This window comes from Neophocaena asiaeorientalis, unplaced genomic scaffold (assembly GCF_003031525.2).
Source record: "Neophocaena asiaeorientalis asiaeorientalis breed wild unplaced genomic scaffold, Neophocaena_asiaeorientalis_V1.1 scaffold337, whole genome shotgun sequence".
NCBI classification, from domain to species: Eukaryota; Metazoa; Chordata; class Mammalia; order Artiodactyla; family Phocoenidae; genus Neophocaena; species Neophocaena asiaeorientalis.
In genome coordinates, this window is record NW_020175054.1 from 570,980 (window position 1) to 584,526 (window position 13,547).

Here is a 13,547-nt window from a genome sequence, read left to right on the forward strand (position 1 = left end):
CTCTCCATCCTGCTGCTCTGTGACTGCCCCACCCAGCATCTCAGGCCAGACCTTATCTGAGGGTCAGGGCTGGGCAAGGGGCATGGGAGACAGGGTTTCTGGGTGTGGGCCGTCAGGGCCGTCTTCCTAGGCGGAGAAGAGTAGACCCTGGTGACGCTTTCACAGAGGGGGAGCACAGGCCAGTGCTCCAGGTTTGGGAGAGCAGGCGGGGAGGTGAGGCAGTGCCTGTGGGCCACACGAAGGGCTGCACACTCCAGCCGGGGGCAGGATGTCTGCCCTAGAGGGGCCCATGTTTACCCGACACCCTCCTCAGAGGAGCTGGTCTTCATGAAGCCGATGCAGGAGTGGAGGGGCTTTTGATCCATCCCCAAAGTTGGCCCAAATGTCAGCTCCCCTTTGCCCTTTGCCTGAGTTCCCTGGGTCCCCTCTTGGTGGCCTCAGTCATGTGGTCACAGCTCTAAGCCTTCCTGGAGTCCTGTGAATTCCTCAGGACAGGGGCAATAGGCTCATTTTGAGAATATAGCAGCTACTAAGTAGGGGAGGTTTATAGACTGACTGTGTGAGGGTGTAAGGATGTATCCCAGGTGACACAGCAAGGGGCCTGGGCCAGAGCCAGAATAGAAGCCCAAGCTCCCGAGACCTTGGCATGTTCATCCCACCCTGTACCTCCATCTGGTCCTCTCTCCATCCTGGCTGGGTGGTCTCCTATAGCCCACTCCAGAGGTCAAAAGTTGCCTCACAACTTCATTACACGATAAATACATGTAATTGGTAGGAAAAGTAATTAGGAAATACAAATTAAAAAAACATTCACATCTAATAAAAAACTCACATCTAATAATCTTTTTGTAAAACCCACTTTGTCATGTCATCAGATAAATGTAGTTGTTCACGCCTGTGTACTAACCCATTGTACCTACCGTGTACCATCATTTATTTCACTGCTCTCCTAAGACAGGGATTTGGGGCTGTTCTGAGATGGCCTCGTTTACTCTGCTCCCATGTGGACCAGGTTCACCTCCAAACAGCTGTTAGGTGGGTGGGTGGGGTCCCCACTTCATGCCCAAGATCACTCTCCTTCCCTGAATCCTTATGTCTTACCCCAAGCATGAAGCCAGAATTACCAAATCTATTTAGATCGTTCATCAAGAGACTGCTGAGCTTCCCTGGTGGCGCAGTGGTTGAGGGTCCGCCTGCTGATGCAGGGGAAACCCTGGTGGTCCTGCAACCCAGCATGAGACTTCATTTGAGGGTCATACAAACTGGGGATCTCTGATTCTGGTGGGTTGCTGGCCAGCGTCAGGGGCTCTTGTGAGAGAGGAGAAAGGCTCTGTCGCCTCCTTCCTGCTCCTTATGGCAAGAGGAGCCCATCACTTTGCCTAGTTTAGCAGCTTGAAAATCCCATGTTCCTTCTTTGAGATTTAAGGGACCGTGTAGAGGAGCTGGGAGGGGGAAGGCCCACGGGGAGAATCCCGAGCGGCCTTGGCTCGGACGGGCTTGAGTGGAGGGGACGACTGTCCTGCTGGGACATCCTCCTCCTGCGGGCCTGGGGCTGCGGGGACACGGCTTCTTCGGAGGGCTCCGGGCTCTCTGCTTCCGCAGTCCTCACCGTCCCACCCTTGAGGTCCTCAGTCATTCCATCCCAACTGCTTCATAAGGCCAGAACCAGCCCAGATTGTGGGTTGGGGGTTCTGATACCCAAGCTGCAGAGTTACTGGGGGCTGAGGGCCCTCCAGGGCTCTCAGAGCCACGGTCTTAACCGCAGGGATGGGGACTCACGCTGGGCTGTCATGGCCCCCAGAGAGTGTGCCTTGCTGGGGACACCCTCCTTCCCCTTCCCCACCTAGCTGCAGAGCCCTTCCAGGAGGTGTTTCCCCAACCATGCCAGCCCCAAGTCTTAGAAGCTTCTGTCCTTCTCATGCACTCACTCAGTTACGCCCCATGTCCTGTCCACTCATTGTTCTACTGGATTTCAAGTTAACCAGGGACAGGCCCTGTGTCTTCTCCCCCACGGAGGAGGGTGGGGAGTATTGCTCCATAAATACTTGTTAATTAGGTTGCTGATCGATTGCTGGCCTCAGGAGGCCCCTCTGTGCTCCATCCGCCAGGGGCTGCGTCCCTCTGCCTGACGTCTGCGCACAGTAAGGGTCTAACTCCGGCAGATGGAGTGGAGTTTCTGACTTGGAAAATTTGCAGCTTGCTTGCTTTTCTTTTGTGTGTGTAAATCACAAAACCTCCAAAGAAAGAGGCTTTATTTTATTTTCCTTTCCCTTGTTCTCTGGAAGCCCAGGCCCTGCGGCCTCATTAACTGATCTCTGCTTCAGTTAGTGACAAATCCCCCCCCAGGGTGAGCCTGTTAGGAGTAGATGACCTGCAAACAAGTGTCACGGCCCCAGTGGTTGGCCCAGTTCTGGTATTAATTAAAATGAGTCCCTACAAGCAGGTGGCGTGGATGGGGGCTGACAGGCCAAGGGCAGATCCCAGGGATTGAGGACCCGCTGGAGTAGAGGCCAGGCCCTGGGAGTCCAGCCTCCTCTCCTGACCCAAGAGAGCCCTTTCCCCTCTCAGAAGAGCCCCTGACCTTGGGCAGCAGCCCCAGGAGTCAGGGATCCCTAGTGTGCATCCTTAACTGCAGTCTCATGCTGGTGGCAGGACCACCGGCAGGGGGTTAGCAGCCTTTTGGTGAACCCTCTAAATAGATCTGGCAATGTCTGGTTTCTTGCTCGGGAATAAAAAAGAAATTTCGTCTTAAGTTATTTTTGAAATCTAGCAGTTTGCTGTCTTTTAACAAAGGAAGTTCTGTCAGCGCTTGCTGTGCTTTAGTTCGGGCTTTTGTGTTGAGCACTTCTGTGGTCAACCCCGCTGAGCCCTGACTACCAGAGGGATACCCATTCTCTCCCTTCAGGGGTGCAACTGTGCCGGGCCCTTTGCAGGTGCTGGGGGGGTTGCACAGACTGGTGTGTCCTTCAAGATGCCGAGAGGGGAAGCTGAGGAAACTCTGTGGTGTCACCAGAATTATGATGAGGTGACTTGGGTGAGGGGGGACTCAGGGGAGCGCCCCCTAATTAACACAGGGCTGACTCTTAGAAGACAGACTGGAGAGAAGTGAAGGCAGGGTCCGGTGCTCCAGAAAGAGGGCACAGCACACAAAGAGGCACGCAGGAAAAGGAGAGCATGACAGATTCCGGAAGCTGTCAGAAAGTGAGTGTGGCTGCCGTACCAGGAGTGATGATGACTGGGTGACGCGGAAGCGGGAGGGGCCGGGGTAGTGGGGGCTGGTCATAAGTCATCACGGGTGCCTTGTCAGGAGTTAGGAGAGCCATGCCAGGAACCTCTGCCTGGGCTCAGGGACCCCGGGGTGTTGCAGGGGGTACAGGCAAAGAGGGCTGGGGGGAAAGTCGTGGGGGGGTGGCTGGCCCAGCAGATGGACCACCCTTGTGGACACGGGGTCCTGGATGAGAGTGGACTTGGGGCTGGAGAGGAAGGCTCAGGGCTAAAGTCCCACATGAACGGTCAGGAGCTGGATGGTGGAGCCAGAGTATGAGAGTCGTATCCTCAGACGCTTCACCTTCAGCCAGGTCCACGCTGGCCGAAGACTTGCCCTGTTGGAGAAATGCTGACCTCTATTCCTAAAGGGCTTGCACCCTGGAGGGTCCTTTCTGTATAGGATGCAGTGACTGTGTGTTACCCTAGACAGCAGGGCACAAGGAGGTATCCCAGGGGAACCCTGGGCTGAACCCCTCCCCCTCCCAGCTCCCATTGCTTACTGGAGCTCCATGTCCCTGTGATAGTTAGGCTGGCAAGTAATCATAATGGCTAACACTTGTGGAGTGCCTACAATGTGCCAGGCACCGTTTGGATGTCCATCTCCTAAGGCACACCCTGAGCTACCCCCTCAAGCACAGAGTGAGCCAGGGGCAGTCTTGCAGAAAGCCCAGGAACCAAGTACGAAGGTGGGTGGAAGTGCAACCCCTCGTTACTCTTAAAGAGCCCCTCAAAAATGTTCTCCCAGTCCCCACTGTTCTCAGGGTACCTGGGAGGGACTTGTTTACCAGAGTGCATGGTAACAGTTCCTCCAGCTGGAAGCCGAGAACACTGCTTGGCTTTTCCCACCTTCTCACGCCACAGGGGAGCAGGAAGAAAAATGTGTCCTTTGTCAGCAGAATAGTGTCTGATTAAGCCAGCTCTGTCACTGACTTCACCTCTGTGCCTCAGCGTCCTCATTGGTGTCCTCACCGGTGTCTTCTGTGGTACATGGTGTAGCTCATGGTGCCTCCGTGGTCCAGGGTGTAGCTCAGGGTGTCCTCCCTGATCCAGGGTGTAGCTCAGGCCCAGCTATTCTTCTCTGAGCCTGATGGAGGTAGGAGGTCAACAGCCTGAGAATCCAGACCGTACTGTTGTCTCACTGCTTTCACTCTGTGGGGCTTCCAGGTTGGAGGGCCCATGGTATGGACCCTGTATCAGAATCTGAACTGTTCCAAAAGCCCGCAGATGGTGATGCTGGCAGTGGCAAGTCTGATGCAAATATCGGCTTCACATCTATTCTGGGGAGGACAAGTTGTTGTCCTTCCTAGATGGAAGGGGTCTGATGTCATTGGCTTTCTAGCAGGTAGCCAGCAGGTTCCTATGGGGAATGGTTCAGGGGTCAGTGTTGGTCACTATTGCTAGCAGAGAAGCCACACAGCTGCAGCTGGAGCTGCGTGGTGTGTGAAGCTGTGCATAACTCTGTCCTGGCTACCTTGGCCCTTTGCTCTTGAACCAGTTGCCAAGTGAGTTTGGTTGGGGTTGCAGGACGGTTGACCTCCATAGAGGGTCAGGGTCCACTGGTTGTTACCAAGAGTTTATTCTACAACACGCGCCCTCTGGTGGGCATTTTTGGTACCTCACAGATTCCTTGACCTGCCCCAGCCCTTGCTCCACCAGGGTCCACAAAAATCCCTGACCACATAGTTATATTATCCACCACCCAAGAGTAGATCCTAAATTCTGACCTCATGCCATCCCTCCTTTCAGACATGCCCCTTCCATTGTTCTCCAGGGCCCCTTGGACCCCCTTATGGCAGGTGCCAGTAGAGTCTGCAAAGCCAGCTGCAGACAACCTGGTATTTCATGCTTCTGAAGCCTGCTGAGTCCCCCTCCCTTCTTACCTGGCTGCGTCCTACTCTCCCTTAGGGCTCAGTTGGGCATCCCCTTTCTCAGAAGCCTTCACAGCCCTGGGGGCTGCCCCCTCAAGGCCCCTCCTCCTGGCAGAGTGGGTGAGCCATACGCTCAGGTGACCTTAGACCTGTGCATGCAGCATCTAGCCCCAGAGAGCTGTGCTTGCTGAGGTGGACAGCAGCGGCTGCATCAGGTGTCTCCTTCATGGCTCTTTTTTTTCTGCCTCAGAAATCAATCACTTGATTTATCTAGAAACATTTATTAGGAACCTACTCATTTCACCAGGCACCAGAAATTCCATGAGGAATAAGAGAGTATACACGGTCCTTGTGCCCAGCACTTAGAGCCTATTGGGAGAGATGGATATTTAGTAAAGAGTCCACAGGTAAAAATGCTTCTGTGCAATTCTGTTTCTCATAATATACATGTGTAACTTTGATTCCCAACATTTTAAGAAGTAAATGAATATACTTAGGGACTGTAATAGGTACATGGGAGGAAGAGTTCCAGGTTCTCTGAGAGGCTGCAAAAGGAGAGCCCCGAGTGAAGAGGAGGCCTCTTTGAGGGCTTGATGTTCAAGCTGAAAAGTGAGGAAGCCAAGGGACAGCAGGGCTTGAGAGAGAGGGAGGGAGGGAAGGAGAGAGGGAACTTGCTTGTTGGAGAGGCAGGGCGGTGGCAAGGTGGCTGGAGCCTTGCAAGCACGGCCTGGAGGTCATGCAGGGCCCTGCGGGTCTTAAGTGCAGTGAAGCCACTGAAAGACTAATGCACGCTGGTATCCAGTTTTGGAAGTCCACTCTGGCTGCTGCGGATTATACAGGGGATTAGAGGGGTCAGGTGTGCGAGTAGGGAGCCCAGTTAGGATGTGGGTAGCTGTCCAGGGAGAAGCGATGGGTGCTTAAGCTAAGTGGTAGGAGCAGAGAGAGAGAGAAGTAGCTGCATTCAAGACACTGAGTGGATAGAACAGGGAGCTCTGCCCCGTGGGCTGGATGTGGGGTGGCAGAGATTCCTGTCCAGGTAGACTTCTAGGTTTCTGGCTTGAGGAGCTGAGCTGGGAATGGGAGAGGCAGACCGGGTGTGGTTGAGGAGGAGAAGGATAGCCTTCATTTGTGGTGTGTGCAGGTGGAGTGCCTGAAGTCCATCGAGACAGAGGCATCCCGCAGGGGACCAGAAATGTGGGCTGGAGTGGAGGACACAGCCTGCGTGATGCAGGCATTGCCCCAATCCCATCTGAGGTCTCCTCTCAGGCCTTGCAGAAGCTAGGCTGGTGTTGGCCTGGAAGGACCTTCATACTCAAGGAGACAGTTATCAGCCATGTAGCACATGACACTGAAGGTCTTGTGACATGGAGCTCCCACCCCACCCCAATTCTTGGTACTGGTCAGCACTTATCTCCACCAAAGCGGACGGCCAGGGAGCCAGTCCTCCCTCCTCTTCCTCTGACCTTCTCAGCTGCCCATGGCAAATTTACCCACCTGGGAGCCAGAGCTTGGAGAGAGGTAGCCAGAGAAAGTCCACTGCTTCCTCCGGCCAAATCTGATGTCCCATGGGTCCTGGGCTCTGGCTTCTCCCAGGACCCCTGTCTGCTGGCCACATGGGGAATTCTTATGAAGAATCTGCACCCCGTTTGTGTTCCTCTCCACCAAAATACAGCCCCTGTTTGGTTAATTTCTATTTTGTGGCTTATCTGGAAGCTGTTAAAACAGACCCCGGGGGACCCTCTGCAGTGATTGTTCCATATCTCATTATCTTTCCTGAACCCGATTGTTAGCTCAGATTTTTCTGATCACTAGCTGCTGTTCGTGATGAGTTGTGTGCCATTAATGCCAGCTGGTTCCCTTAAACAGGACCCACCATGCCAGGGAAAGTGAGCTGGCATTCAGAGCCACCAGCCACTTGGCTTTTTAATTTTAATGGGCTCCACCAAATGTTCCAGGCCAAAGGGTCCCCAAGGAACCAGAACAGACAGGCTCCCAACCCAGTCAGCAGCCCACCCTGGTTCCTTCCCAGGCTGTGGCCATCCTAGCTGTTGGGACACTAAGGTCTGGATTGGGGGCCTCCCCTGTATTCATGCCTTCTTGCCACCAGGCACATCCTTGATGAGTGGACAGCGTGACCTCAATGGCTCCTAGCGAGCTTGCAGCCACACATGTGCCTGGGCCTTCTCCCTACTTTGCTGGTCCCAGCCCCTTCCCACATGCTCAGGCATGTGGGCTGCGCACTTAGAAAAGTGTGTGCGCCTCACTGAATCTCACCCGTCCATGTTGGGAAGACCCTGGTGGCTTCAGGGAAGGGGCAGTCAGAAGAGACCTGGGACCCAAGAATTGTTTTTCTCTTCTTTCCTCCTCCCTAGCCTGGGCTCCCACCTGGGGTGGGGGAGACAGGCTGGGTCATCACTCTGGGCTGTGCCAATCCTAGCCGGTGGGAAGAACAGCCAGCCAAGGAGGGGAGGGCTTGAGGGCAGTGGGCATGTCTGAGTGTTTGCTACAACCAATGATCACTATTCCTTCCTGCCCTCCCACCACTCTCCAGCCTGGCCTGCCCTCAAGAGGCTGCCAGGGAAGGGTTCCAGCTCCCTGCTGGCTTCTCAGAGGACTCCTGCTTCCCATTCCTGCAGCACTTCCTGCATCTTTCCAAACAAATGTGGAGGGTTTTGAACCCAGACCTTCTATATTCTAGCTGCCAAGGGCAGAGGTGGCTCAAGACCCCTATCTTCTCTGCCTGGAGCTGCCTTCCAGGCCTCTGGGCCCCAGCCCCAGGCTGGTCTTTTCAGGGAGGCTTTTGCTTTGCAAACAGCCAGTTTTAAATGGCTTGTAGTAATTTTAAAAGATGTCCTGTCAGACATTCCTCATTGAGATGGAAGACAGTTGGAAAGTAAATAGCACAGTGGCTAAGAGCAAGGCTTTGGAATTAGCAGACTCTGGGTTTGAATCCTAGTTTCACCTGCCTCATAATAGTGTCTGTCCTTGGGCAAAGTTACTTAACCTATCTGAACCTGTCTGAACTTCTCTGAATCTGTTAAAAGGGGCAACACGCCCTATCTGTAAGCCTGCTAGTGGGGATTTAATTAAGATGTTTCATACGGTGTGCCCAGCACTTGGCCTGGTATCTCCACATGCCCCTTTCCTTTTCCTCACGGCTAACGCCCCCCTGTGTGTCCTCTGGCTTCCCTCCACAATGGCACCCTGTAGGAACATATTCCCTGGTATTTTGGGGGGTTGGGGGAACCATTTCTGAGTCACAGAGGTAGTCACTCACTTACTGCTGAAAGTGGGGAGACCTGGCCTTGGTGAGTTCCATCTGAGCAGCAGGGGCAGCCTGGAAGCAGGGCCACAGGGGCCAGGGTAGGCGGGCAGCACCCCCCAGCCTGCCCCCACCCCCTCCACTGAAGTGTGTCCAAGCTGCCGCACGTCTCTGTGCCTCCCTGCCTCCCCTTGAGCAGGCAGAGAGGATAAGAATTTGACTTTGACCACCAGCTTGAGGCTTCAAATGGAGGCCAGGCACCTGAGGGCCCAGGCCGGCTTTGCCTGGCAGCACTCTGGCTCTGCGGGGTCCTGGACTGCCCAGGGAATGGCGAGCTGGCACTTCTTATCTTCCCAGGCCTCACAGTTATGGCCTGGGCTGGGCCATTCGTGCCATGCCTGCCCTGATTTGACTGCTGCGGGCACCCTGCAGCCCTGGAGGCTTTCCCAAGGTTCTTCATCTTCCCCAACAACCCAGAAGGTTGAGGCCAGAGCCAGGGTGGCCTGCTGAACCACCAGGTGTGCCAGGCCGAGAGCAGGCTGTCCCCAGCCCCATCAGGTCCACAGTCCCACAGGGGAGGGCTGGCCCTGGCCTCAGTTTGGGGGAGCAAAGGCCTCTATACACCCATCTTCTGGTCTGGCCACAGACATCCTCTTTTGTCTCCCCGCGCCTGTGCGCATGCGGTTTCCCCACCGGAACGCCCTTCACCGCAGCCGAACTCCACCTTCCTCTCCTCCAAGAAGCCCCTCTTCCAGACTTTGCTGATCTCTCCATCCATTCACTTCTTTGTTGCATTTATTCCTCAGCCACTGCTTCACTGAGCATGTACTCTGTGCCATCCCCTGCCCTAACGGCCAGGCATACAAAGATGAAGAAGGCCCAATCCCTCCCTCTCAGTCCAGCGGGGGCATTAGACCCACAAACAGGCTACTGAGTGCTGGGAAGGAGGGGCTGGTGATGTGCGAGGGAGAGACTTTCTGCCTGGGAGAGGTGACGTCATTCTTACATAGATTCATTAATTGAGGCCTCTTACATGCCAGGCTCATGCTAAGCACTGTACATACATTCTTATAACAGCCCTGGGGTGCTGTAGACGTTACTGTCCCTTTTACAGATAAGGAAACTGAGGCAGAGAAAGGTTAAGTGACTCCCAGTGTTAAAGGCACTGGGAGGTGGCGCTCAGAGCTGGGCCTTAAAGAAAAGGCGTAGACTGAGCAGGGGAAGGAAGGGGTTTGGGGCATAGAGACCAGCAAGAGCAAAGGCCCTGAGGTGGGAAATGCACATAACGTTTCAGTTGACTGAACTCACGGAGAGAGAATGTGGGTGTTGGGGGAGTGGGGAAGGGAGGTTATAGAGGCCACAACTGCTGCATGGAGGAGACTCACCTACTTGCACAGGCCATGGGGAGGAGCTGTCACGGCGGACAGGATTGGATCTGTGTTCTAGGAAGACGAGGGTCGGCATGGGGGATGGACTGGAGTGGGAGTGCCCAAGGCAAAGGCAAGGGGGGCCCAGGTGTCCTGCGCTGGGTGAGGGGAGCTGGAGTCTGAGTGAAGATGGACAGAGAGCCCAGGAAGTCCGATGCACTCCCGTCCTGCTCTGGGCGGCTCTGCTTACCTCTCCAGTCACCTGTGAGTCCCCCTGTGCTGAGTCCTCCCTGTCTGGCCAGACCCATGCCTGGGACACCAGGAATGTGGTACTTAAGAAGCTGGGTGGGAATGAGGGGCATTCTATACTTCACTTATTTGCAGATTATAGATTCTTCTAACAGCAACCTCCACACCGTCCCTTTTCCTCTCCCCAGAGAGGCAATAGGTGTGCACGTGTGTGTGTGTGCATGTGCGTGTGTGTGTGTGTAGCTGATGCTTTTCCTCTCCCTCTTTCTCATGGGCCGGTTAACTGGGACGACTGGGCAGTGATGCTTTAAGGAGCCACACTGGGGCTCGGCAGCACGAGGTCATGCTGAGGATGTAGGGTCTGGAGTGCAGTTCCAAGGCAAGATGGTGCCCCTCGCTCTCTGCTCTTCCCCCAGCCTGCCCCTTCCTCCCATGGGCCGCTGTAGCACCACACACTCTTTCTGTTTTCTCTTTCTAAGGTGGGCCTTAATGTCCTGGTTCAGAAAGCCAACAAGTTCACCCCGGCCACCCGCCTCCTCGTCCAGAGATTTGTGCCGTTCCCCGCCGTAGGTAAGCCTTGCACAGTGAGGAGTGTCTGTGCGTGTGTGCACAGGCATGCATGTGCCACCTGTGGGCGTGTGGGGCGGCCGGGCTCTGGGGGAGCTGGACGGCCCCTCCACACCTCTCCTGACACTGGGTGGGCGGGTGTCTCCTGGCTGGGGCGACTGGAACAAAATGTGTGTAGGTAGAATAAAGGGTGACTGGGGTGCCACTGACCAACTCTGTGCCTGAGATTCTGTTTTTAGCACAGAGATTCTTAACCGGGGATCCCTAGACCCCCAAGGGGTCAGTAGATAGAATGCAGTAGATCTCGTGGACTTGGTTGGGGAAAATATTTATACTAACCTCTAACTGAAATTTAACATTTCCTTCCATCATGAATGTAGGCAGCAAATCACAGTAATCAGCAGGACTTGTGTCTGTCGCCAGTAGGAATCACAGGTATTTTCATGCCACACTACAGTTGTTACAAACATCTTAAAACATCATTTATGCGCAACACTGATTCAAAATTATATTTCATAGACCCACCAGTAGATCTTGTCTTTTAATTAGTTTAAAATCACATCTATTACTGTATCACAATTGAAAACATATTTTGATAACTTATTTCAATATAATCCCTTTGTAATCCTACATATTTTGTTTTATGCACTTAGAGACATTATTTGGGGAGGGGTGCATAAGGCCTCACCAGCCTGTCACAGGGGTTCCTGACACAGAGGAAGGTTTAAGCCTCCCGCTAGTCTGGTACTCCAAGCCCTTGTGTGGTGGGCCCTTTACGTTTCAGGGGCCTCCAATCATATTCAGGTAACTGTGCGTGCACGTGTGTGTGTGTGTGTGTGCGTTTGTGTTTGTGTATGTCTTTGTAGGGGCTTTCGCCTGCTTTCAGCAGAGTCTTTGCTGGTCTTGGAGCCCTGAGCTTACAACAGGTGCCCCAGGCCTGGGCCCTGAGATCCCACAAAGCCCAGCCTGGCTCTTAAGAAGCCTACACCTTATTTGGAGAAAGGGCACAACAGTGAAAATTTTTTTTTTTTTTTTTTGTGGTACGCGGGCCTCTCACTGTTGTGGCCTCTCCCATTGCGGAGCACAGGCTCCGGACGCACAGGCTCAGCGGCCATGGCTCACGGGCCCAGCTGCTCTGCGGCATGTGGGATCTTCCCAGACCGGGGCATGAACCCATGTCCCCTGCATCGGCAGACGGACTCTCAACCACTGCGCCACCAGGGAAGCCCTGAAGATTTTTTTAAAAACTAAAAAGAAATACACAACACTGACACTGAAAGAAACACAAGGCTGACCACCATTAGTCATCAAAAGAGAAGGAGAAGCAAGTGCTTGAACCATGACACTGAGTTCCCCATCTCATGCCAGAAGACAAAGCTGGAGCAGGCCCAGGAGAGGCATGAGGTCCCATTACCTCCCTGGTACCAAGGCTCAGCCTGAAGAGCCAGGCATGAGACCCAAGCTCATGGTCCCAACCCTGTTCTTCATCTCCAGGGCTCAGCTTCCCCATCTGTAAAATGGGGGCACCAGTACCTGCTTTCCTACAGCCTTGAGCTGAGGATCAAATGAGACCACAGACCAGTTCCATTCACAGGAAAGTGCTTTGAAGCACCTGAAAAGCCCCTGTGAGTAGGTGGGAGATCAGTATTGAGCAGCCCCACCTCCTTGTGGGCCCAGAGGCTAATGAACTCCCAGGACCAACCACCTGGCTGATCCTCAGCCGACCCAGATAATTGCTATAGCAACTCCACACTTCTAATGAACTCTCAGCTATTTCTGGTGTGGGCCATTAATGGAATAACTCTTTAGATCTGACTTTGTTAAGGGGCCTAATTGAGTGAACACAGCTGCCGATCTTGCGTTCCTAGCCATCCTGAGCTGGAGGGTCAGATGCAGCCTGAGGAGGGGGCAGCTCTCAGCTGCACTGGACTGGATTTTGGTCTCAGCTGAGATGTAATCTGTCCTTGAACCAAATTCAGATAAGGACTCCACCAGGGTACCATTCCAGCCTTGCTTGGCCAGACGTCTTGCTGTGTGACCTTGAAAGTGGTCTTAACCTCTCTGGGGGCTCTCTCAGGAGGAGGGCCCCTGCTTTCAGGTTTGACCCATTCTGCACCCGCCCCCCCACCACCACCTGAGACCTTCTGACCTGTCCCTCTTTGGGCTCCAGTCGATTCCTCTCCTGTTTTCTTGTCAGGGAGGAGCTGCAGCCCCTCACGCTGGTCCAGCCATTATGGAGGGTCTTGCAATCCTGCATATCCCTAGCCAGTTGCTCAGGGTATACATGGTGTGGTTTGCAGCCCTGATAGTCCTTGCTCGCCAGGATCCTGAGAGCAGTAGGCCCTTTCTGGCTGCTTCCTCAGGCCCACTACCCAAGTCCTGGCTGTGTGCCTGCCTGCCTTCCACCCACTGCCCCTGTCTCTCCTCCTCCACATGCGGGCTTCCATCTCTCTGGCCCCCAGTGTCCATCCCAGGCCCACCTGCAAATGGGCACTTGCCAACCCCCTGGCTGGACACTGACACAGTGGTGTACAGGGGTAACAGGCATGCATCTCACCCCCCAGGGGCTTAAAAGCCCCCTGGTCTTCTCAGGCCACTGACTAGTCCCTGCACTTGGCCTCTCTGCACCTTATCCCCCAGGGCCTCCAGCCGGACAGAGCATCTGTTGGCCCAACAGCACACTGGCAGGGCCTAGGTCCCTCCAGGTGTCCACCTCTGCTTCCCATGGCAGGTGAGACCAGACTGCACCAGGCCACCATTAAGGCCACTGAGAAGCCTGCTTAGGACTTGCCTTACCTTGTAGAGGGTCCTTTGGCCCTCTGGCCCCCTGGCCTGATGGAGAGACGGGACTCACGGAGCCCTGAGTGCACACGGGGAGCAGGTTGATGCAAGTGGAAGTGATCAGATGAAGCCCTGGTAGTTGGGGGTGGGGGCGGGGGTGGGTGGAGCAGAAGGAGGTCTTCAGTG

At 54.5% G+C, this 13,547-nt stretch overlaps 1 protein-coding gene across 4 annotated transcripts in view; it reads left to right on the forward strand.

Moving 5' to 3' along the window:
• The window catches only part of SFXN5 (sideroflexin 5), a 119,812-nt gene that overhangs the window by 62,554 nt on the left and 43,711 nt on the right, over positions 1–13,547 (forward strand). For all 4 annotated transcript variants that reach the window (XM_024763999.1, XM_024763996.1, XM_024763997.1 and 1 more), the window contains one exon: positions 10,493–10,583. In XM_024763999.1, coding sequence (XP_024619767.1) covers positions 10,493–10,583 — 91 coding nt within the window. The remainder of the gene's footprint in view (positions 1–10,492; positions 10,584–13,547) is intronic.